We start from the raw sequence: 26,480 nt of genomic DNA, 5'->3' as shown, positions 1-26,480 counted from the left end.
GTGCATTAACAGATTAAGCACCAGAGGTCTGTGTGCCTGCACAGTATTCTGTTATGCATTTCTTTTATTAATGGATTTAAATAAATGTCAAATAAATGTAGTGTTGCTTTTATAATAGGAGTTAGTGGTAGGCTGAAAGCTGTGTTACCTCTTGACCTAAGAGTCTGACAAGCAACTGCTTGGCTGCTTTTGGGAAACAGTACCTTCTTAATTTTTAGATTGAACTATTTGATGGTGTGGGGTGCTCAAGCTTTCATCTACCTGTTATTTGGGCTATCTCCCATTTGATTCTGACTCTTCCCTGTGTTTTCTGAATGCACAGTGTAGTATTTACTTCAGTGTTTCCATAATGCTGTGTGGCAGCCAACAGGAGTAACTCAGAGTGTGACTATTTACATTATTATTGTCTCCATTGTAGACTTAACTCTTGCTCCTGCTCAAAAGAAAGAATTTGATACGAATTCTGCTATTGAAATAATCAGGTTCACATAGAATGCATAATGGCTGTCCACCTCCCCTGAAAGATGGTGACAAGAAGTAAGTTAGTATCTCTACTAGCTATTAAACTGTAGTAATTGCTCTCTTTTTGGTATCTCAGGGCTGTCTCCTCGGGATCTTGTTTTTCACTTTAGACACAAGGTAGGCGTTCTCCGTTAAATATATAAATTACAGCACTTATTTTGTGGAGTAAAATGCTTTGTGAGGAACTGAAAAATAAACATGTCTAGGCATACCTGAACTACAAGTAAGAAGACTGTTTCCTAAGTACTTCTGGTTACAGCCTCCTAATTTCCCTTCTGCCTACATGACTTCAGTGAAAGTAAGTTCCAGACTGAGAAGTTTTGTCTGTCTGCTGGATTCCGTGGAGATTTCTAGGTTTGTGTAACATGTCTTTAGTCCTGTCCCAAAGTGCAAGTGGTGTCTCATTTATGATCTTGTTTCTATTTCCTGCTTCTTGTCAGATGAATGTGATAGAATAATATTGCTAAAGTCCATGCAGACACAACTTGGAGCATTTTTCCCTGTATCTTGTAATGTTTGCAGCTTCTGCCATCATAGAACCTGAGGGGACTTGCACCTCTCCTTCTTTTTCTTAATGACTATTGAAATTGAGCGCGTATCCTACAGCAAAGGTACAAATAGCATTTAGAATCTTTTACTAACTGAGAGGCATCAAGGAAACAAATTCAGGAATCTGGGTTTCATGGTGTATTTTCGCCTGCTCAGTAGATTTTTGGGGTAGAACTCATTTTTGTTTAACTTCAGATGTCTGCCAGTCATGTGCCAGAAGCATCAGTGTTTTTCTTTGAGTGTAGAGAATCTGGACAGCCACTTCTGATCTAGATGCCTCATCTACAGATGCCTAAAATTAGGTGAGGTGAATGCTGTTCTTGGTATTTTGCTGAATTGTTTTCTGTATTTCTGTGGAGGAGCTCTTTTATGTTTATGCAGTTTACTGTTTTTTAAAATTCTGGAATTATACAACGTGTTCTTTCTGATAAGCTTTTTATGATTCAAATCAAAAAATTCTTGTTTGTGCAGGTTTTTCTTTGTGCATCTCAAATGCTATATTAAAATGAGGGCTCAGGTGGAGAAAGGGTATTGGAACACTGGTTTTTACTGGTCACCTGTACTTGATCATTTAACAGTTATGCAGTGATTAACATGAAATCGTGATAAGAGATTATGCTTGTGCAGTATTTTTGATAAATGGCACTAGTTCACTCACCATTTTTTTCCTTTTTGTGTTTTTTCAGGTCTTGATCATTTTTAAATTGATTCTTCTAGAGAAAAAGGTAACGTTTTGTAGGCTAAGGCAGGTAATTTACATAGAAATGCAATTGTGAATTTTTTTTTATATGAAATTGTGTAGAATATACTAGTGAAAAACAAATTAAAGTAAAATAAAGTAAAATAAAAGTACCTGAAGTCATATCAACAACTTTGCATCCATATATAAATTGGGAAATTATGCTACACATAACTGCTGTGTGTTGATGTATAAATTTGCCTCTGCTTCTGTCCACACTCCACCTTATTAATAGCTGTCCCAGCCAGAGTAAGTAAAATGTGATTAAATATGAGTGGAGAAATTTAACGTATTATAAAAGGTAGGAGAGGATACACTTAATGCAAATAGGTACCTGTGTGAAAGAACCAATAGGAAATGCTAGTACCTAAAAGGGAGTGTACAGCTTTACAGGTATTCAGTAAGTAGAACTTCTGGTTTGGGCTAGAAGTGTCCTTCAGACCTGAATTGCGTGGACACCTGCAGGAGACAGTGTAAAGAGCTGTATCTGTTAGGTCAGGCTGAACTCAGATTATAAATTGGTAAAAACTGTTGAATTCTAGGCTCAGTGTTTTCTTTACTTTCCTTACTCCCTCAGAAGCAATGCTATCTTAGTAATTTAAGTGGAATATGCAAAATATACAAGCAGATGAGAAATAGTAGTTTATTTTCTTCTATGTATAAATACCCTGGAACAAGAACTTTCAGTGAAATGACTGTGTTTCAGCTCCCAGACACATTTATGCAGGGATTATTTTTTGTTTGCTTTTTAAAAATTTTTTGTTTAAAGTTTTGTTTCCGTTTCCCAAATGTCACTTTTTCTTCAGTGAACCTGCCATGTTAAACCCCAGCTTCTTCAGAGTGCTGAGAGGGAACATAAGAATTTCCTGTTAGCTGCAACTGGGAAGTCAGTAGGACTTAATCTGTAAGATACTGAAACAGTCATGTGGCTTTTTGAAGTCTATATCCAAGGCCTAGGTACCTCTTGTGAGGCAGTAAAATATGGCTTTTAAAAATAGAAGTAGCAGCCTTTCTGAAGCTTTTGCACTTGTCACTTAATTCTTTGTTAGGTATACCTTAACGGTTCTAAGTATTTATAGGTGAGAATAAATGCAGTTTCTGCATTAAAGAGCCATATACTAAAGACTGCTATATTAAAGGCTATGCAGAAGGTATACTTGAGAAAATATGATTATGACATAGTAGGAGTACACATGTAGAGATGTATGTAATCAAGACTCAATATGGAAGCTTTTTCCAAAAAAAACCTTAATACGTTCTGAAAGTCTACAGTGATTTTTATTCTTTTTTTAAACTATAAGTGGAAAAAACATAAAAAATATTTTCCAGTTAAGATTTTGTGAAGTATCTCTATTGATCTGTTTAAAAACTTATGATAGCATTTTGTCAGGTCAGTTCAGCATTTAGACATATATGAACAAAATACTTTACTGAGCTACAATTCTTTTCTGAAGCTGCTTAAACCACAAGACATAAATGCACTGGAAGAGGGGAGAGGGAAGGCTTCCCAAGCAAGTTCATGACTCAAACATACAAAATTGTTTTGAAAATAACTGGATGCTTATTGAATAAACGGGCAGGTTGCTTTGCTTTTGTTTTTCCCTGAGCTCCAACAGGAAGATAACACTTGCAATTTCAAAAGGAAGAGTTTTGGTTTTCTGGCACTGCCTGTTTGTTGGTAGATGTTAAGGTTCCAGAATAACTGTGGGTATCTGTATGTTCAAAGACCTTAAATATAATATGCAAGAAGTCACTAGTAATGCCAATTTTCCTTGAGCTGAAGAATGCCACAGACAGATTTCCTTTAATCCTTAGCAATTCGATTGATGCCTTTCCACAGGCTAAAGGAATTTTTTTCACCTCTCAGCTGTTTTTAGGCTAGAAGACTACTTCCAGCTGGTGATCATTTGACTTTCTGCTGCCCAGACCACCCAGTTTGCTGATGTAAATGTTGTAGGCTGTATAAATGGGGTTGCGGGGGTAGGAGGTGTGCACTCATGTAGATGGAAAGATGGCAGAGGGACTTGATGGAACAAATACAGAAAAATACTTGGCTTAAGTAAGCGGTATACACAAACAAAAACCTAGACTGGATTAGATTTCTTGTAAACAAGGTACTTCTTTATAGACTTAATTATTTCTGTAGGTTTAAAAATAAGTTTGGCTAGGAATACATGGTATCATAGAATCTAAACCTGTAGGGTCATCATGGGCTTTCTGTTGTAGTTCATTGCTAATGTATTGTTCATACATGCATTATAGAGCAGCATCTTAAAAGAAGTTAGACTTTTTTATTCCTGTTGGAGTCAGCCGAAATTCTTTCCTCAGACGAGCTGCTTGTTCTTCTCACCATGCTTTTTCTGTGGCTGTTGCAATCGGAATTCACTTATCTTGAACATAGAAAAAAAGAAAAATTGTACAAGATAATGTACATCATCTATTTCTAGCTGAGTCTATTTCTACCATCGCTTGCTATGTGTAAGGACTGCATAGGTCTTTCTCTTGGTTCCACTGATTCACTAGCTTGTAGACTTGCAAATGCTAGTGGAACATGAGTTATTATTAATCAGTCACTTCTAAAGTGTCTTCCTAGCTTACAGCAGAAGTCTTTTATTAAGTCTAAGTCCACAAACCTGCACTTTAATTTCATCATATACCTATTAAACTGGCCTGCAAAGTCATCAAGCTAGGTCATTCTGTATTCCTTTGCATCATTGTTGATTCCTTGTAATACTGAGGTATTTTTTACTAGTATTGTGCTGTTTGAGGATGCAAAAATGGCATTGTTAAACAAGTTGACTTCTGTGGGGTTTTTTATGTTTGGGGTTTTGGGGTTTTTTTGCTTTCCTCCCCACGAAGGCCTGTCTTGGAGGAACTCCAGTAGTAATATTCAGTCTGCCTTCTGTTTCTTCTCTCATTGCTAGCCTTTGACACCCCCCTTTTGAATTCCTAACTAATTTACTAATCCCAGTCTCTCTGATTTAATTAAGGAGATTCTGTTTTCCCATGTTATGCCTTAAGTGTTTTACCAAAGTTAATATCAGTCATGTCTTCTGTTTCCAAAAAAAATCTTTTTATTTTCAATCATAGGAAGATACCTGTAATAAATGCAGGCTGCATTTATCCTGTTTTTCATTTATCTGCATAGCTTTAATATATTTTCTTAGAGGAAATGTTTTTGCATAGGTTTTTGTCAAAATTCTGAAACGGAGATTATCTGGCCTCTTTGATATAAACACAGAGATTTTAGTGTACTACAAATGAACAAGAAGCTATGCGGCGTGCCAGGAACAGCTTTTTTCTGTCAAGTCATTCAGTAACTGGATCAATTTAGGAAGAAAATCTGAACGATTGACAGAAAAATCTGAAAGATTAACAAGTATATATATAACATATATATTACAAATATTATATAAGGATACAGTAGACATTTAAATGTTTACTTTGAACTGGTTTAAGAGCTTTTGTTGGTAAGCAGACTTTCTAAAATAATGTAAAAAGCAATGCCTTGAATAGTTTGTATCTGTTCTATCTTTGTCAAGCTTAAGTGTAATTTTATGTTTCTCATTCTCTCCTCCCTAATTCCCCTTTCCTCTCTTGCACACTGTCTTCTCCCCACCTCCCTCCCTTCTGCCACCAGGTACTGTTTTATATTTCTCCAGTAAATAGGTTGGTGGGAGCTCTGATGACTGTCCTGTCACTCTTTCCTGGTAAGAAGAGAAGTTTGGACTTCTTTTTATATGCTTTCTGTTGATAAATGAGACTGGTTGTACTGTTTCATTTGGAAAACAACTTATGTGACGAGTTATGTTGGTATCTTGCCTGAAAAATGGGTGACTTCTGTGCATGTCCATATACTATGTACACATCTCCTAGTACTTACTGCTTGCACTCTATGGGTTATTTCTTGTGCTTAATCAGAGCCACTGTATCTTCTGTATTGCCTGTGGGTAACATAGATGGGACCCTGAATAAGTCACACATTCCTGTCAAGTTCCTTAAAAAAAACAAAAATACAAACCTCTCTCTTCCTTCCACATGCACTCTTCAAAAAAAAAAAAAAAGAAAAAAAAAAGAAAAGAAAAAAACCACCCAAACAAACCCCAAACCCCTAACCTTGCTAATTCTTAGCTTCTAACTGGTCTTCTCAAAGCAAAAAAAGTTGGGGCAGATTCTTTAGGAGAGAAAGCGTGGGGTTTGGTTCTTGTGGTGTTTTTTTAACACCCCCCTCCCCAAAGAGGTGTTTTGAAATATATGATTTCCACTTTGAACACAAGAGGACTTTGTTCATTTTCTTTAACAAAAGTCACTTAAATTTCTATTGAGATGCTGATACTCATGCATGCTGTCACTTTCCAGGTATGATTGAACATGGTCTTACTGACTGCTCACAGTATAGACCAAGAAAGAGCATATCGGAAGATGCTGGGTTGCAGGAAAATACACCACGGTTAGATGACTACGTTTCTGTGTCTGCTGCTGATAATTCAAATACAAACTTAGGAATGGGAAAGGGAGGCAGGAAGATGGCAGGAAACCATTCACTGGAAGGTCAAAAAGCAAACATGCCTTTCTCCCAGTCAGAGAAGACTTGCAATGGAGCTCAGTCCTCCAATGGTACTGTGCAACACTTGAAAGTTCCTTCCCGCACTTCTCCAGCGTCCTCTGAAAGTGACTGGGAGACCTTAGATCCTAGCATTTTGGAGGAGTCTAATTTGAGAAAAGGAGAACATGAAAATACAGCATCAGAACAGGCTGAAAATCTTCCAAGCAAAGGCATGAGCTCAGAAAGCCTTCCAATCACTGTGCAGCCCCAAGCAAATACAGGACACACGGTGCTTGTTCCAGGACTGGTATCTGGGTTGGAAGAGGACCAGTATGGTATGCCGTTGGCTATTTTTACAAAGGTAAACATGTTGTTCATGATACCTGGTAACTCATAAAGACATCTGTTTTTCAAAGTGGTTAATAATTTTGGTTACCCAACTCCAAATGGAGAGTAGAGTACTTCAAAACATGTAAGTACAGTCTCTGTCAAATGACCGTGTTCCTAGGCAGGTGGAAAGTGTCAGTGCATGTCTGAGAGCGGCGTGTGTGTGCACACATGCATTCCACTTTTCTTTCATATGTATAGTTGCACACAATTTGCAATTCTACATGATGGTAACCTGCAGCCCCACTGTGGTTAGTAAATGGTATGTATCAGTACCTACTGTTTTCTTTTACTCTGAAGAATTGTTGATCTGACCTGTATGGGGCAAGATCAGAGTACTTAAGAAGTGTTTAGATACCTTAATCTAAAGTAAGATTCTGCAAGCTGTATCTTAGCTGACACCTAAGCCTATGTTTTCCTCTTTTAATTTTTTTATATTTATATATATGTATGTATTTATAAATGTGTATGTGTGTATATATGCACAAAATGTATATACTGTCTGTGTGTGTATACACACACAGACAAAAATATAACTATATATGTAATTTCACCCTTCTTTACATGATAACTCTTCCTGGTTGTCTGTGGCTCTTTCCCTGTGCACGGTGCTGACTTGCTGAATTTTAAACTTGCACTGATGCCTAACTGAACTCCAGGTGTTCCAGAGTCTTTCTAAGGACTCTGATGAGCATTGTCAGATAACAAGCAATACCTTTACTAGGGCTGGTTTCCCATAAAAACCAGGGAAATTGTGTCCCTTTTAAAGATACTTTTGCCAGTGAGAGAAGTGATACACTACATTTGTTTTGTTTTGTTTTTAATGTAATAACCTTTTAGATGAACATTTGCCTGGGAAGTAGAAGATTCAGATTTATTTCCTCAAGCTGATGAGGTCTGAAGTGGTGTTTCTTCCTTTGGAGGTGCTTATTTGCATTTCCTTGCAGAACATTGTATTTGATGATTGTGTTTGAGCTTCTCACAATAACTTTCATTGGAAACAGTACACTGTGTGGGCCCAAGTGAACAGCTCAAATGTCATTGCCCTGTGTTGCATCATGTTACTGTTAGAAGTGCTTTTTCAATAAAGATCTACAGTCTGGTGTTTGTCCTTATGGTCTGTCTAATCAAGAGAATAGCCTGTAAATTGTATTTAGTCTAGTTCTATTGAAAATACTAGATTGAAAGCAAGAAGAAAATAATTGATAAGGGGGCCTACAAGTGCAAACTTAGTTTGCTACTAAGCTTATAAAATGGAAAAGTAAACAATTTTAAGGAAGCTGACAGTTTTTACGTGTTTACCTTCTGTTCCACAAAGGCGCTTTTCATTTGAGTTCATCCAATTGTAATTAAAGCAGAAAAGGCTTTACATCTCTAAGTTATCAGAAAAATGTGTTTCAAAGTTATAGTTTAACCACTTACTGGAAAGTTTAAATCTCTTTTAGAGCTCTCATCTCAGTGTTCTTTTATGCCATGCCATAGAAAGACTAAAATCTGACAAATTTGAATGGGAGGATATTTTGACAGATGGCATAATAACATATCCAAGTACATCAGAGCATAAGGAAAAATATGTTCTTTAGTACCAGTTCTGTAAGATCTAATGCTCATTTCATTTGCACTTTTTAAAAAAGAATGGAACATGTTCATGGAAATAAAAGTTGTTATACTTAGAAAAATGTGAATTTGGGAACTGACACTTGATACTTTAAATAGTAAAAGATTTCCAAGACACTGCTACTTGAGTATACAGTAATTAAACCTTCCCTTTGCCAGCTTCTTAAGCCATATTTTTTGAAGAATTTCCATTTTAGGTTGGTGATTCCTCTCAAAGCACCATTGTTCCTTTGACACAGGCTGTTTGTTTTCTGCTGATAAGTGCTTGTCATCTGGAAAGCCATCCCTGTGTCTAATATAACAAAAAGGAATAGTTGTGCTCCTTTCTTCCATATGTTTCCAATTACCATGTACTACGTGATGAAGTGCATATGCTCTTTGTTTCTGTCCAGTATGCTGTTAGCCCTTCAGGGTTTCTACTAGTGAATAAACTGCTTTGTGCTTTATGCAATTGAACAGCTGAAATTATACTTCAGTATTAGACTTCAGGGGTATGTTGATGCTATATTTAAAAAGAAAATTACAATACCTATAGCTGCTTCTCAGTGATTTCCCTCAAAGCCTTTTTTCAAAATGTTTGGGGTTTTGTTGGCTGGGATTTTTTAATTGGAATGTAGGATACTAGATTAACTTACAAATATGGAGTGGCTAAAAAGCACAGTGTGTTGCTTTCCATCCTGCTCTTTCTTAAAGCGGGCATGCATATGCTTATAAAAAATTGACTGCTATCTCTGGAGCCTGGAAATCTCCACTTATAAAATGTGGACAGCATTCTGTAGGTCTCCTGCATTATGTGCCTCAGGACTACCAGAAGACATCACGGTATGCAAGTGGAGAGATGCATCTTTATTTCCATTGACTTCTTGTCTCTGAACTGACCTGAGATTTCACTCTTGTTTTATACTGCTTATTCTGTTGCCTTATAAACATGTTTGATTTCTGTCCTTTGCATTGTATTTCAGTTTCAGTCCTGAGACTGAAAGGTGACAGTTTTTTTAAATTGAAAATTTTAATTCATATGGAATCTGGTTGCTTTGCTTTGCAGATGTAATGTAGCAAAACAATAGATAATTGTGGCTGAAATTGTAATAAGCAAGGCTCATTCTGGGTAGAATGTGCTGACTTTTATTAGGAAAAACTGAATATAGATAATTGGTGGGGGTTTTTTGTTTGGATTTTTTTTTTTGGCCTTACATTAATCTACTAAATATCTCTGTTACTTTAGGGGTACCTTTGTTTGCCATACATGGCACTGCAGCAGCATCATCTCCTGTCAGATGTAACAGTCCGTGGCTTTGTTGCGGGAGCCACCAATATCTTGTTCCGTCAGCAGAAACATCTGAGTGATGCAATTGTGGAAGTATGAATCTTTTGCATTTGAACTGCTTGAACATGAGCGGGGTAGAGCAGGGGGAAGTGGAGGTTGCATTTTAAGTATAGCTTTAAAGTTTCACATTCATGCCCAAATTTTGAATTACTTCCCTATGAAATAAATTCTTAAATGCAGAAGCTTGTTAAATTTGTATCATTTGTTAGGATAGGATTAGATAAGCTGTGCAAAACTAACCCTAATGTTTTTCTGTATATTATTCTATCCAATATTTGAATTTGCAGGGCACTTCTTAAATTTTTGTTTTGTTGTTGGTGTAATTTTACTTTTCATGTCATGGGCTTTTTCCATGACTTTGTAATAAGGTCTTCAAAAATAAGTGCTTGCAGCTGAGAAACAGATACAGTTGGATAATAAAGCACACTGCTCTTGACTTCCTTCTGATTTAATCAAGAGGTTAAAAAAGTAGTATCTTAGGAAAACACCGTGTTGGTTCTAGCAAATAGGTACAACTATATAATCAGCATTTGGTAACCTAAGATAGCTACATATAGGTAACCAACTTAATAAATTGAAGCGATAGTCAAAGAGCCTCTAGGAAAATAAATGTGAGCACCAAACTTCCCCTGCCAAATCCTGTCAAATAAGCAGCTTTTACTATGTGCCAGGAAGGTGATCATAATCTGGTTATATCAGAGCAGTATCTGACTTTGAGAACAGTTAATTCATTATTTCTTTGGCCATTTGTTTCTTCTTGATATTTTGGGGGATGTGAATTTAGATTTAGGCAGCAATATATAGTAGTATGTATAAGTAGTTTTATTGAGATAAATGTTTACCGTTGGAATTATTTCAAACAGATAGAAGACGCTCATGTACAAATCCACGATCCAGAACTCCGTAAGATCCTGAACCCAACAACTGCTGACCTAAGATTTGCAGATTACTTGGTGAAGCATGTAACTGAGAACAGAGATGATGTTTTCCTTGATGGCACTGGATGGGAAGGAGGAGATGAGTGGATCAGGGCTCAGTTCAGTGCTTATCTTCATGCACTGCTTGCTGCTGTGCTGCAACCAGGTAGAACAGATACCTTGTCTAGGGACTGAGATGAGGGTGGGTGTAATAAGCATTTGCTTTGTTGTGTTAAACATGTGGCCTATCGTTGGATCTCTCTGTGCCTAATATTTCATTTTAGGCTGCTTTTTCGGTTGTCCTTGGCTATTCTTGTTATACTTTGACAAGCTTATTACTAATTGCTTCGCAGCCTTACAGACATTTTATTTGACTGTCTCCTCCTTGATTTAATTAAGCTCTCCTCCTAAGCAGAAGTACCTGAAACCCCATATATGGTGAGACTTTTACAAACTTAGGTGTCTTACAGACTGTTGCAACTTAAAGTTAATTGTGGGTAACGGATTGGATTCAAGGAGACATGGAGTTAAGTGACTGTCTTCAGGGAAGTTTTACTAGGCTGTTCCATCTCTTCTCTCTGCTATGATCTTAAGTAGGGATTCACATAAGTGAAAAGTGTCATTTAGAGGCTTTATAAGCTTACGTTTTTCTGGAGCTCAACACTTTTTGTCTTAACTCTGAGGGAATTCTCTGTGTTCCAACTTTTGTCCATAAATATAACTAAAAGAATCAGTGTTTTATTTGTGGAAAATGTTTAGTTTGCCCATTGCTGACCCTGTTAACTTCATTCTCGTCATGATTATTCTGTATTCATATCAATTAACTAATTCAGATCTTGTTCTCTGGTATTTGTGAGAAACCATGGGATTGAGAACTTGATTTTAAAGTTTGGAAGATGCCAAGTTCTTTGTCTGACAACATTAATCTTTTAAGATGATTACCTGGTTGATATGAAATGTCAGGTTTTTCTGGAAACTGATCCTACTTCACTGGCTGGCTTTAAAATTATTTCCTGTACTCTTCAGTGTGGATTTGGGGTGTACTAAATTTGAATGAGTAATAACATAGTACAGCAAAGCTCAGTGTATCTGACCAAGACCAATGCAAATGATGTTTTTGCTCTTAGTTGCTATGTGGCTATTCTCTCCCCTTTCCTGTCTTTGCCCAGAGACTAAGTCGAGGCCCATGTTTGGATGACACCCCCCCCCCCCCCCCCCCCCAGTTGAGCTCTTTACTTAGAACTTTATAAATGAATTAAAAATAAGAAAAGTGGAGGTTTTTAAGCTTTTTTTTTCTCCCTCTTGTCCTGGCATTGTATATTTGGGACACTTTAAAATGAAAATAAAAAAACATTTTTTAAGTACCCAGTTCTTAGTACTAGAGCTTTAAGTGTCTTTGATTTGGTAAGAGCCTGGAAAATTTTAATTTTTTTTACAAGAAAAAAAAGTAATTTGTCTTGTATTGCATCTCTAATGAATTGCTGCAAATTCTCATCTTTTTTAATTTATCAGACAACGAAAAGACTTTGTCAGACTTTGGAACGGCATTTGTAGCAGCCTGGAAAAATACCCACAACTACAGAGTATGGAATAGCAACAAGCATTCAGCTCTTGCAGAGGTAAATTCTAGGTAAGGAAAATTTTATTTTATTTTATTTTAATTTTTTTAGCATTTAACATGGAGAGTTCTTAGTATGCATAGTCAGGCACAGTGTTCTGTAGAATTACAGCATTGCCCTTGTTCCTGCTGTAAAGCCCTGACGGTGAAACTTTGGGGCCCTGTTCTGTAAGTACAGAAAGAAAGTATTTCTGTTCTTCAATACCTTACTCTAATTCTGGGCTATAGTTTTATGAAGAAAAATATATCCAGAGTCAGGAGAAGTGAAACTTGTTCAAGTTGATTGTTGGCTGTCCCCAGCTATAGAAAGTTTGTCATTCCTTGGGAATTGTCCTCAGATGGTTCTGCTTTTTATTAATTGCTTCCAGGTGTGCAGGGAATAGTTGTGTCCACGGTTGTCATTGATGGGGATGGAGGGGAGTTGGCTGCTTTATGTTGCATCTTCTATACTTTGGATTGTTTTATGTGTATTTTCACTCAAAGATTAGATGATGCTAGACTTGGTAACACTGTTGGCTGTGCATGTGTTTTGCTTAGCATGGGTGTTGTGGTTTAACTCCAGCTGGCAAATAAGCACCGCACAGCCGCTCGCTCACTCCCCCTGGTGGGATGGGGGAGAGAATTGGAAGAGTAAAAGTGAGAAAACTCGTGGGTTGAGATAAGAATAGTTTAATAATTGAAATAAAATAAAATAATAATAATAACTCATCATGAAAAGGAAAATAACAAAAAGGGAGAGAAATAAAACCCAAGAAAAAGAAGTGATGCAAATGCAAAACAATTGATTACCACCAACTGACTGATGCCCAGCCTGTTCCCGATCAGCAGCTCTCCAGCCAGCTTTCCCCTTAGTTTATGTGCTGAGCACAACATCATATGGTATGGAATATCCCTTTGGCCGGTTTGTGTTAGCTGTCCTGGCTGTGTCCCCTCCCAGTTTCTTATGCAGCCCAGCATCTTTGCTGGCAGGGCAGCATGAGAAGCTGGAAAGTCGTTTACTTAGTTGTTGTTGAGCAGTACTTACACTAGAACATCCATGTGTTATCAACATTATTGTCATCCTAAATCCAAAACATAGCACTATACCAGCTACTAGGAAGAAAATTAACTCAATCCCAGCTGAAACCAGGGCAATATCCACCCCTTATGCCATACCATTTACATCACGCTCAGGTCCCACACTATCCAATACATCCTCACTAACCACCACCCCTCTTCCCATCCTTCAATGTAATACACAGATATCATTCCCTTAGTCTACCAACTTTGTAAAATGTCCATAGAATGTCCAGAAATGTCCACAAAATGTCCACTGAGTTAATTTAGTCCTTGACTTTGGGCTCCATCTCTTATGGTGGGCACTCAGGACAGGACAGGTGGAATTATTGGGCACCAAAGCCAGCTCAGGTCAGGTCACTGCTGCACTTGCGCTGCTTCTTGTAAGGCTTGTCCTCCATTGGTTCAGGTGGTTCCTGCTGTAGTAGTTCCTATAACATGCAACTCAAATCATGGGTTACAACAATGTGAAAGTATTTCCATTACAATCTCCACCCCTGGTCTCTTTGGACCAGACCATAGGGTTTAACATTGCAATGAACTCCCCTTGCCCCTGCTCTGGCTTGGATTTATCCACAGACTGCAGTCTGTTAGGGGTGTATCGGCTCCAAGTGGAGCCTTATTTATGAGCCACAGTCTCATCAGGGATATACCTGCTGCAGCATAGACTTATCCATAGCCACAGTCGCTTTGAGGTGCACCTGTTCCAGTGTGGCCTTATCCATGGGCCACAGTCTCTTCAGGTATATACCTACTCCAGGGTGGCCTTACCCACAGCCACAGTCCCTTCAGGAGTGAACCTGCTTGACATGGCCTTACCTATCTCTGCAGTCCCTCTAGGGGTGTAGTTGCTCTGTTGTGGGCTTATCCATGGCCACATGCTTTGAGGTGTTCTAGCATCACTTCATGCACAGCCACTTGCGCTTTGAGGTGTACCTTCTCCAGCGTGGACTTATCCTTGGGCCACAATCGCTTCAGAGGTATACCTGCTGCAGCACAGACATAACCATGGCCACAGACACTTTGAGGTGTACCTGCTCTGGTGTGGACTCATCCACAGCCACAGACGCTTTGGGGTGTCCTGCTCCCATGTGGACTCATCCACGGGTCACAGTCCCTTTGACTCAAGTTCACACTGGAGTTCCAGCCTGTCCAGTACAGCAGCGATGCCCTGGCCATCTGCCAGCCCAGGTGCATCGCCATTGCTGTTATCAAAATATTCCCAGCACAGCAGAGTAAGATAAGCACTACAGCAAGCAGCAAAAGCAAAAAGCAGCCACTAATGAGCGCTAGACCCTAATATACAGGAAGGCAAGTAAGCCCCATGACAAGCATAGGAGCCTGTCAATTAATAGCTAAACAGCAATAACAGCTATAAATTCAATCTAGCACACTGCAATCAAATCTGTCATTACCTTGAACCCTTCATGCTCCATGTTGGGCACCAAAAAGGACTATTGTGGTTTAACCCCAGCTGGTAACTAAGCTCCACACAGCCACTCGCTCACTCCCCACCCTGGTGATGGGATTATGGGTTAATGGCTTATTACTGTACTGCAGGAAGTTTTGTTTTGTCAGCTGCTATAGCCTGAAGAAGGTTTTTCTTCAGATCTACAAAGCTCTTTTGGTCTAATTAAGGGATCTTTTTTCTTTTTTTTTAATTTGCTCTGTGTTGCTAGAAAGAGATGACTCTGCCTTAGTGTGAGAAGATTGTTAATATCTGGTCTGTAAATAGAAGGCACCTTACAGGTAGTTCATAAGAAATCTAAGGTTGAATAGTCACTGGGACCTAGCCTTCTGTAAAGTGATATAGTAGTAATCCTACAATTTTTTTTTTTTTTTTAAGCCACAGAGAGGAGTATAACTAATAATTGTGTGGTATAGATTCATTGTGGAAAAAATAAATACTTAATGTTTTTTTGGGTTTTTCCTCCTCTTCTAGCCACCCATTCCAGGGCCAGTACTCTGTATCAGATGTTAAGTTAAGATTGTCACAGTAAGTATATAGTACTTTGATTTGTATTTTTTTTAAAAAGTGTGGTCAAATACACGTACATGAAACTATACTCAACGTGCTCTTGGAAAACATCACCACATCTAGAGATGGAACATTTGCCTGAAATAGGGAAAAACAGTGCTAATGCACTATTTTGTGTTGGACTTTACATAATAGAGCCCTGATTTTTTGCATTGCAATTACAAGGCTTTTGTATATTTATTTTTAAATTGTAAACTAAAGCTGTTAAAACTTTCATCAGTGTTTTTCTGTATGTTGACTTGAGGTCTCGTTATTAGGAGAAAACAGCTCTTTTATTTAATTAGCTGGGTTTTGATACAACATTGTTCTAGAAGTTTGCTGTGTATGTTCTGAGACATGGTTCAGCTTCTTCAATTTAGAAGTTTAAAATGAGTTTAACATAATCTCTCATTACACCACACTCAACTGAACCTTAAGTTGGTCTCCGCTCTTACCTGTAGTATTCAAGTCTAAAACTCAGTGGTGCTTGTTATTCCCATAGCTGTTCAGCTCTGAAGCCAGAATTGGTGTTGCAGTTAACTATCTCTTCTTGTTTATGCACCAGGCAAAATAGATTTTCTCACTTAGCTATGTTGACCATGAAACATCAGGGACTGGTTCTTTAAGATGCCTGTAAATCAGCAGTACATACGTGCTGCTGATTCTGCACCTGCCTTGACTGTAGTCTGTTATGTTCAGTAACCTGTGGGTAGACCTAAAACATGCTAACATAGAAGAACAACTTAGGGAATAAAAAGGTTCAGACTTCAGCCTGCTGAATCTTTTTGTTGTTTTTGCTGACCAATGACAGTTTAAATTTCCATGATGGTGATTGAGAATGCAAATGAATTTCAAGGTAATTGCCTTCAATAAGGTGCATGCTGATAGCAGCTCTTATTATTAATGGGCAGTCTTTATAGAAAGACTTAATTTGAAAGATGTGGAGGTGTCCATCTTTTACTTGCCCTATTTTCGTGTTTGACAGAGGAGATGCTAACTCTTCTGAGTAGCCTGAAATCAATGCAAAAGGACCAGTAGTTCTTAGTGTGTCTCTAATAATAAATATTTTTTACAATGCCTTTATTTTCCAGATGTGACTTTGCTATCAGATACTCATAAAAATTACTTGCTTTTGCAAACTGAGCCTAAACTTGTTCTTGGTGTACTTCATTCTTTCTGCTTTTTGCATCCACAATGAAGATTTTGAAAGTGGGAAAAGAATGTGGCATGCCTTGTTGTTAAGTTTTACATAAATGGATTTGCAAAACCTGAAATGTGGATTTGAATGTTACCATTTAAAACTAAATGAGATTATTTTCAAGTGATCACACTTGTGCAGTAAAACTGATTGCTTTTGTGCTTTTCTTTCCAGGTGGTGGTAGTGTCTGTTGTCTCTTTGCATTTAACAAAAGCATGAGTGTAAACTGTACTTGATGAAAAATTTAATTTTAAAGCAAGATACAAAGTAAACTATTTAGATAAAAGAATAATGTCTGACCAGTAACAATTACTGTTTTGTTTAAAGCTTATATATTAGGGCTAAAAATTCTCAAAACTACTGCAAATATGACTTTGTAATTTAGAACATAAATGCATTTTGGTAAACATTTAGGAAATGTATAAAGTGTATTGTATAAGAGTGAACCATTGGATGTTTTGATTCCTGTCTTGCTGACAGTATCTTTTCTTCCTCTGAGAAGCTTAAGTGATCTATGTGGATAAGATGCATGCAGGAATTATGGACTTGATGTTATATTTTTATATAGTTTTATATATATATATGTATACATATGTATATAAAAACCTATATATATATATGTATGCTATGTAAATTTGTGTATGTTTTGATATATATTTTAACTATGTATTTTATTTACACCTGGTAGTAATAAGAAGTCGGTCAACTAACAGTCTTCAGTATCTCTCTTGTTTAGCTCTGTGCAAAACAGTGAACGTGGAAAGAAGATTGGAAATGTGATGGTTTCTACTAGCAGAAATGTTGTACAAACAGGAAAAGCTGTAGGTAAGAAATTTATTGAAAACCAGCTTGCATCTGAGCCATATCTTTTTTGGAGAAGCATCCTATATCTCTGTTCTGGTTTCAGCTGGGATAGAGTTAACTGTCTTCCTAGTAGCTGGTACAGTGCTATGTTTTGAGTTCAGTATGAGAAGAATGTTGATAACACTGATGTTTTCAGTTGTTGCTAAGTAGTGTTTAGACTAAAGTCAAGGATTTTTCAGCTTCTCATGCCCAGCCAGTGAGAAAGCTGGAGGGGCACAAGAAGTTGGCACAGGACACAGCCAGGGCACCTTACCCAAACTGGCCAACAGTGTATTCCATACCATGGGACGTCCCATTTAGTATAGGAACTGGGAAGTGGGGGCGGGGAATTGCCGCTCGGGGACTAGCTGGGTGTCGGTCAGCGGGTGGTGAGCAATTGCCCTGCGCATCATTTGTACATTCCAATCCTTTTATTATTACTGTTGTCATTTTATTAGTGTTATCATTATTAGTTTCTTCTTTTCTGTTCTATTAAACTGTTCTTATCTCAGCCCATGGGTTTTGCTTCTTTTCCCGATTTTCTCCCCCATCCCACTGGGTGGGGAGGGAGGGAGTGAGCGGCTGCGTGGTGCTTAGTTGCTGGCTGGGGTTAAACCACGACAATCTTAGTTATATTTTTTTTTAATCGAAGTATATAACATACATACAAAACAGAGCAAGGTTTTGAGGGGTGAAGCTGGTGATTGAGCCCTGTATATTATGTAATAGTGGAAAGAGAAGCAGCTAGACAAAGAAATTGGTGTAAATTCACTTTTCCAGTGTGGGCTGGAGATGAATGTGGGAAGAGAGATGTTCAGGTAGAAGCTTTCATGTAATCTGGAAATGCTGAGACCACAACACCACCTTCTGCATTGAGCTATTCTCATTTTTATATTACTTTGACTGAAACTATTCAGAGCTGGCTGAAATCAGAGGAAGACTTTGTGCCAGTTTCTGCAGGTTTTGCAATAGTCTGTAATTTTCTGGAAAAGCACTTGTTGCACTTGAACAGGGACAACATCATGCTGTCATCTTGCAGTGTGAGATAATGTGAGTTCACCCATTGAAGAATCTGATAGTTGTTCTGCAGTAGCTTGGCCAAAAATTGTTTAGCTTCCTCTTCTATTCCATTAGAGTCTTTCTACTCTTTTTGCTGTTGTACATGTTGGCAAGGAGCGCCTTTTGGCCCTAAATCTAGCAAGCCTTCTAGGGCAAAGGACAACATAGGCCATTTCTGCTGAGCTACTATGTTCAAGTTCTTTGAATATTTTCTGACACAGACTCTGGACTTGGATTTTAAATCCCAAATTGGAGAACTGATTGTGCAATAATTTTTTTTTTAATATTTCTTTGTAGTAGCTTAGTAATGATAACACTACACTATTGTCATTCTTTCTTTTATTTTGTAATGCAGGTCAATCAGTTGGAGGAGCCTTCACAAGTGCGAAATCAGCTATGTCATCGTGGTTTTCCACTTTTACGCAGTCAACCCAAAGCCTCGGGGACTAAACAATGGTTTTGCACAATGCTGCTGAATATTTCAGTTGCAATGCTTTCTCTGAGCTGTAAAAAGAGCACTCCAAAACATAGGAGTGGAGATTAATTACCAAGGACCAAAGCAAGGTATATGTTGTTTGCAAGCAGATGTGGGATGTTACCATTAAGTTTCACTAGAAGTATAGAAGAATGTTCTCCATATAGAAGAGTGTCTCCATACAATGGGTTGGCATTTGCAGTATAATTGTTGTATTTAAAATGACTACTTTTCCTTAAAACTGAGCCTTTATAAAGACATTAGCAAACAGGGCTTGTTGTAAGTCAAATATGTTTGACTTTAGATTTGTACATTTTCTTGGATGTTGAAAATATTTATGTAAACTAGTTATATTTTTCAATCCAAATAGCCAAATGTTTGTGAATTCTTGTTAGAAATAAGCAGAGTATAAATACTGATTCCTCTTTCAGGTTGGATTTGCAAACATCTCTGCAAAAAGTATATTGTGGAAACCCTTAAAGGGTTCAAGCCAGGTGGAACTTTCTCGCTTTCACCTGCAAACTAAAATCAGCAGGGTGCAGAGTAAGACTGTGGATGACTTAAGGGGTTTTCTCCCTTTCTCCTCTGTAGCCATGTACAGTTGCTCACATTAATCTGTCTTTAGCTCTCTTTGTGTCCCCAAATCTGTGTAACAGTTGCAAAATTAGTGTTTTCTTCATGTTATGCAGTAGGCCTTCATAACTCTGCATATGTTTTGGCTGTGTTTTTACCCTGGGAAGTGAACGGGATTCCAGTTGGAGATCTCTCTTCAGGAAAAGTATTACAAAACAATTGTCCCAAACTGGGGTTGGATCATAGACAGTTTTGTGAGGTCTTGCTCTATTAGGATGTAATTACACCACCAATGTAGTTACATACATATAAATACAAAGTACTAAAACCACCTAAAAGTAGCACAGTAGCAAACTCTGCATGCAGGTTTTTGGGTGTGGTTTTTTGCCAGTAAAGTTACGAAGACGCTTCCAAAAGAAAATCAGCTATATTGATTTTCTGTGTTGACTCAGGGAATGTTCTGTTTGGATAACTACTTTTTTCATAAGGAAAGTAACACTAGAATTGAGAGAGTAACTAAAACGGCTCAGTTTGTATGCTTGTGTGAAGAAATATAATAGTTTATATGAAAAGATGAGGCATAATGCTGTATTTTGTATGTAACATGTACACAGTGTCTTCTGTTTGCAAGTGTATTCGACTTCCTACATTTCCTGATTCTGAGAGAGATTATTTCCTGTTTCTTGCAACCTGTGTGCCTCTATATGCCTTCTAACATCCCCACATGATAGCTGTTAACATTTTCTACATTACATTAGCAAACATTCCAACTTTCTGTAGTAAAAGGCTCTTAGTTTATTGCCTCATCAGTATCTGTCAGCATTTTGCCTTGTTCTTTTCTGGGGCCAAGATTTCAAGTCATGGTTATTTCTTCTACTCCTCAAATAAAATATAGCAGCTGTACAAGAGGTAAACAAGAAGGCTTGAATGTAATTTGTTTTAAGAAATTAAGTTCTAATTTCTTTAGGTGCATTTGAAAAGCTAATAGAAAAGCCACAGTTGTATCACGTAGTTACCGTCCAACAACTTAGTTTTCAGTTTTATTGCCTCAAACAGCAATTTGAAAACACAGGATCTGGTTTAAAAGCCTTCATTAATTTTTTTCTAGGACAAACTAGATAGAATGGTCATGGAAAACCTGAGAGTATACAGCTAGTTTGAGTAGTTTCATTTGAGAAAGGCAAAAAAGGCCTGTAAAGCTCTACTAATCTACTGCTGCTGACATACAAGTAAAATGTATCTATACAACTGCAGCTGTTGTTCTGGTCTCTGTGTGCATTTGTGTATCTCCTAAAACTTTTGATGGTCTTTTCTGTTTTATTCCACAACTCTGTAATAGACATTTATATCTTTTCAAAGATTAGTACTTGATATGCAGAAAAAGCTCTGGTGAAAGCTCTGGCTGCATTTATTCATGATGAGTCTAGAGCTTTCTGATTCAGCACACAGATAAGAAAATAACCAAAAATAATCACTTGCTTTTGTGAAATGGCTAACATATTATCTGCTGTCTGGGATTTAAGTGGTCAGGCTTCATGTTCTAGTGAAGACTGAATAAAGATGCATACAGGATTTAAGCACCTATAAAACTAACTTCAGCACCTTAAGGCACACTAGGTAAATTTAGGTGTAGGAGCTCAAGATGGTTAGTTCTAGAAGCCAGGCAAGTGGTTGGTATTTGCATGTACAAGATATAGAAACAGGACCTTCAAGGATCCCTTTTCGATATCCTTGTCTTTGTCATCTTCTCACCTGAGTTTCTCTTCTGTAGAATTCTATGCCCCTAATTTGTATAGCTGATTTGTTAGCTCTCTGCATTCCCCTTACTCCCACAGGCTCCTTCGCTGGTCCAGGGATATTAGAAAGCTGACTTTTTTTTTTTTTTTGGTAGATTGATCTGGGGAAAACCAGAATGAGGTGCACTCTGCAGTGCTAAGCTGATGCACAGCTGCTTGATGCTTTGTACAGGGACTCTGTTACGATACTTCACAGTATTTCTTTTATGGGCAAGAAGACCAGACAGATCTTTCTCTGCAGTCTTTTTCCCACTGTCCCAGCTGTCTCTGTGGTTGGGCCAAACATACAACCTGATTAAGAGTATTTTTCTTCATTTACAAATGATAGAATAAGAAACTTGTATTCATTTTCAATCTTTTTGAGAACTGACATCTGCTAGCAGGTTGGACTGTGATTTAAACTCATACAGTGATTAAGACTCATGCAGTGGCTGGAGATGAAGTGATCTTCATAATACATGTTTTCATTAACATGTATGTTTGCTCTTTGACATTTGCTTAAACTTGATTTTGGGCTGTAGGAAGGCATGCAGCCACTGTGGTTCATCTAAGCTCATGTAGTCCTCTTCTTCATTTAATGGTTGTAACCTCTTTTTAGTTAAATCCAATGCAAATGCAAGTTATTTTCCTCCCCTCTGTTTTAAAATTTCCAGTGCAAGCATTATTACTTATTCAGAAAGATTTAGGCAGTTGACTTCTATTTCAAAGACCCTGACATCCATTTCTGCATGGCAAGAAACAGAGTCCTAAATGAATTGGTGATAATGTCTCTGAGTCAACTGTGAAGCTATTGTTACAGCTCTGTTGTGATGTATGTTGCAGAGGTATGTCTGGCTGTCAATGTGCAGCATGAACTGACTTACAGTTAATACAACAGCACACCTCTCAACTTTCTGGCATCAAAGACATCAACCTCTGCTTTTTGTATGTGCCAGCATTTGAGGAACTGCCTATTGAGCATATAAGTCCCCAAAACCCCACAAGATTAAGTATCATTGACCTAATATTTCATTTGGCTAAAATGTTCAGCATTTTTCATCAATCATTTTTGTGTCATAACCTCAATTCCTGTGCATATCTGACACCAGTTTCCTCAAATATCGCAATGTAATTATAATTTTTTAGATCAGTGTCCTAGTACATTGCACTTGTTTAACCTTGTACGTTTTAAGCATCTTTGTAATTAAATTTAGTATTTTGCCTAAACAAGCTTCTGATTTCCGTAGAAATTATTACTAAGCAGAGAAACTAATGTGACAGTATTTAACTGTAAAAGTGAAGGTGTGAATGCAGGTTTTTAAACGTAGAAACTGTTGCTTGATAATTGAACATGCAAGTAATGTATTTGATTTTTCTTGTGCTGCTTGAAAAATAAATACATCCAGCCTGTTTAAAGTTCTGTCTGCTCAAAAAGCTGTATTATTTTAAGAAACTAATCCCATCAGAAGACATTTGCAGTGTCTGGATTTGATATTGGTAGCTGTTTGCAATACACTGGCAGTCTTTTTGAAATTTGTCTTCCATTTAAACAGATTGTGGATGCTGCTTTTTGCAAATTTAGGACAAGAGGGTCCTCTAGTGTGACTTTATTCCCTATTGGGTACTGCTCATTGTGAATTGATTAAAGTCTTCAGTAGCTCACAGACCTTGTATCAGTAAGAACTTTTAAGTGCGACTGTAAAATTTTGATGTAGATATAACTTCAAAATAGTACGTAGTTCATGTGGATTGTGACATCTAGTCAAAATCAGGATGCTGAGTAAATTAATTGCTGCACATCCAGTTCTTTGCCATAGTAGGCTATTTTAAAACTTGAAAACTTCTACTGTAACTGTCACTGTACCTAGCTGAGAATGATTTGGTGAACTGCTGTTTCCAGTAGGAAGAAACTAACTGCCTTGAATAACATTCAGATGTGAATTATGTGAAGCTTATGTCTAGAAAATGGTTGCAATTCTCTAAAACTTTTTAAAATTTTTCCGACCATATGCAAGTAGTTGTGCAAACATGCTGAAAGATAAATTTACATCATGTTGTTTATGCAGTGTAATTTTACTTTCTTGCAGGTATTTAGTTTTCATTAAAAAGGGCAACATGCAGAGTACTCATTAAAGGCAGCAACACTAGATTATTGTACTATGATTAAAGAGGTATGACAAGTTGCTTCATGGTGTTTTGAGTCTTTAATACTATAGTAGAGGAGAAACTGACTTAAAAAAGCAGGCACAGAGCTTTAGTTCTGTGATGTTTCAGGTCTTGACCCCATTCTTTATCAAACATCAGAAGTAGTGTTTGGATTCATAAAAAAAAAAATATGGAGATGGGTCACTTCTGTCAGTTAAATAGTGAGCCTTACTCAGATTACTGTATTTCCTGTAAATTGACATCATATGTGCATACTGTGTGTACACAGGTGGCTTAATCTCAGTTGTGATGGAACTTGGAAGTCTAGCTGTTGTCTTGAGTCTATATAGGCTCAAAATTGCCTAATCATACATTGCTCCTCATGTAATACTATTCCAAAATCAACTGACAGAAAGTTGTTACTTCCCTGCCTGAATTTACTAATATTGATGAAAGCATAATTACTCTTTGCCTCAATAGTAGCAGAGAACATCTATAAAATATTCTTTTCTTGTCTTAATCTAGATCCTCAAGAAAGTAGCACTGCTTTCTAGATCAGGTGAGCATAAAGAAAATCAAATAAGAATGTTTAGACTGAATGAAGAACGGTTATCTAAAGTGAAGGCAGATACAGAGGTATTTTGTTGTCTGAAAAACAATATGGGGAATAACATCACTTGCATACTATATGAAACAGCTGGAAAATACTGAAGAAGCCAACTCAATTGGTCTCTCACCTCGGAATTCAGAGACCTTATGAAATGCACACAGAAACAGAGTGGAGAATTTAAAAGTTCAGGCATACCAGAAAGTGGCAAAATAATAATGCTGAGCTTAATGTATTGCCTAATATGACCTGTGCTTACTGACCTTTGCTGCTCTAAATGAATTGTGTGTATATGTATTTTGACATGTGTAATGCTGTGACAAAGACCTGGCTGAAGAGTATGTCCGCTCTTAAATTGTGGAAATTGTTTCTTAATTTTCTTCTCTTCAATAGAAATGTGTTCAATTAACTAGCCATACCTCTTGCACTTTCTAAATAAAATCTTAGCATCAAGATTTAGCCTCATGTTTAGCACATAATCTGAATAGACTGTAAGGTCTATGTTACATCACTACCTTTTTAGTACCTGTTATTGTCCTGTTTACTGGCTGTTAGGTCATATTAATGCAGTAGAGTGCATGTATGTATTCAGTACAGCTTACTATTTTAAGAGATGAAGTCATGAAATGCCTCAGGTGACCAGTCATACTTCAGTAATGGTGTATGTATAATGCTTGAACCCCTTTCTTTGCTGAAATAAAGGTAGCTGGTTTCACGAGTTAGACCAAGCCACAGAAGAGCTATGTGTTCTAGAGCAGGAGGGGAGAAAAGCACACACAGAGGTACTTTTATCACTCTTTCACCTTCATGCTTGTTCCATCTTCCCTGTTATTCCCTTCTTCCATCTCAAAGTTTCTGTAACTCAGTACTGACCCAGGTCTTGCTCTCACCTCCTGGTTCAGGCTGTTCACTGACCCCTTCCATACCAGAACTTGGGAGGTATATGAAGATGTACAGATTTCATATTGACTACCTCCCGGCATCATGAGTGATCACTGCATTTTACTCAGTCTGCTAGTACTCCTCCTCCAGGTTATAAGCTCTATGAGTAAGAACTCTGCCTGGCTGCATTGTACTCATGGTAAATGTTGTAGGAGGGAGATACTTTAAGGAATTCTGGAGTGGAACTAAACAGACTTTTGTCTGGCTAATGTTGAGCATGAAGTGGAAGGGCAAGCCTAATTCAGAGTCTGCCTAAATTAAAGCTCCTTTTGTGTAGGAATCCAGATCAAAAAGGAGAAAACAATTTGAAGGTAGCCGTAAATGGGAAACAGAGGAGAAAAACCACTAGCCTGCTAATATGTTCAGTGGTGTGCAGGTCTGCACTGAAGTGTGGCAGGTGCTAGTGCATCATAACAGAAGCATTGAGGAGTGAAACCAGAAATGTTGTGAAATGTAGTGTTTTAAACCAGGCAGTGCTTTAAATCTTAAAAAAAAAAAAAAATCTTCAGAATTTTAGCAAATTTTCCCCCGAAATTAACTATCCATCTGATTCTCTTCTCTGTAAAGCTTGACACAATTCACTGCCCTAGACCTGACTAGTCCCCTTAGAACAAAAATTAAACCTGCCATTAGGTATATATTTAAACAACTGTAAAAATAAGTGGATGCATTAAAAATTAGCAGAGGCCAGATCCCTTCTTTTTATTACTTCAGGTAGGGGCAATTGAAACTATGTAGAACTAACTTCAAGTAGTTTTCTACCAGAAAAGAAGCCAACTTTTTGCAAATACAGTGAAGCTTGAGGACATACAAAGTTGATTCATTGAAACTTGTATGTAAATGTACTTCAAAGCCAAGTATAGGTTGAATAGGCTAGTATTAGGCTGAAGCTTTGTTTAGAACTCTGTGAAGGCTTTAATTGTATTTGCTCTATTTATGAAATGAGAACTGCTTTTTTTTCAGCTGTTGTCTTTGTTCCTACAGAAGTCTTTCTTTAATTCGACCACTAGTGACCATTTCCAGGCACATGACAATGCTTTGCCTGCCGAGTTTCCTCCTCAAATTATGCAAGGAAAGAATTTAGACTTGAGAATAGCATTTGCCAGCTGTGTTTTTTTCTGGGGTTGAATACTGACTGCAGCCACTAGTTGTATAAGTGAACTAATGGTAAGTATGTCTTTAGCAGAGTCACTAGAGAACTGTTCAACACCACTAGTCTTATGTACTGTATTATTAATAGTAAATTAATTTTAAATAAGGTACTACATCATCTTAGACCATACAAAGTACAAAAATATGCAGATAATATCTAGAAACAATATAAAATAATATATAAAAAAATGCAGACTAGCAGGAAGTCACATAGACTGTCTGTATTTTAAAAGATGTTCCTAAATGGAAAAAATCAAGGACAGTTCCTCCAGGTTCTGTGAGGCAACATGACTCACAGCCACTGCAATTTAGTGACCTACTTCCTAGTCAAATTTACCCCTGCCCCCTTCTTCCTCTGGTAAGAAACTATGCATAAGATTTTAAACTTAATTTGGAAGTTCTCAGTAACAGAGCAA

The 26,480-nt window shown here is 37.5% G+C and overlaps 1 protein-coding gene across 4 annotated transcripts in view; it reads left to right on the top strand.

Moving 5' to 3' along the window:
* The window catches only part of AVL9 (AVL9 cell migration associated), a 45,702-nt gene extending 20,980 nt beyond the window's left edge, over positions 1-24,722 (top strand). Inside the window, exons 7-17 of one of the 4 annotated variants that reach the window (XR_012654373.1) lie at positions 599-639; positions 1,758-1,796; positions 5,451-5,520; positions 6,170-6,717; positions 9,586-9,720; positions 10,551-10,770; positions 12,117-12,234; positions 15,221-15,274; positions 17,230-17,318; positions 18,751-23,922; positions 24,673-24,722. Coding sequence is in view for 2 of the 4 variants with exons in the window: in XM_075057263.1 (XP_074913364.1) it covers positions 599-639; positions 1,758-1,796; positions 5,451-5,520; positions 6,170-6,717; positions 9,586-9,720; positions 10,551-10,770; positions 12,117-12,234; positions 15,221-15,274; positions 17,230-17,318; positions 18,751-18,845 (1,409 nt within the window). In the remaining 2 variants the exon portion in view is untranslated. Of the gene's footprint in view, positions 1-598; positions 640-1,757; positions 1,797-5,450; positions 5,521-6,169; positions 6,718-9,585; positions 9,721-10,550; positions 10,771-12,116; positions 12,235-15,220; positions 15,275-17,213; positions 17,319-18,750; positions 24,417-24,672 lie in introns of those variants that run through there. The other 3 variants (XR_012654374.1, XM_075057263.1, XM_075057279.1) reach the window with 3 other exon arrangements.
* Positions 24,723-26,480: the final 1,758 nt, after the last annotated feature.

This window comes from Buteo buteo, chromosome 2 (assembly GCF_964188355.1).
Source record: "Buteo buteo chromosome 2, bButBut1.hap1.1, whole genome shotgun sequence".
Classification (NCBI taxonomy): Eukaryota; Metazoa; Chordata; class Aves; order Accipitriformes; family Accipitridae; genus Buteo; species Buteo buteo.
Note: the sequence above shows the minus strand (reverse complement) of the source record. Positions and strands in the feature narration are given on the sequence as shown.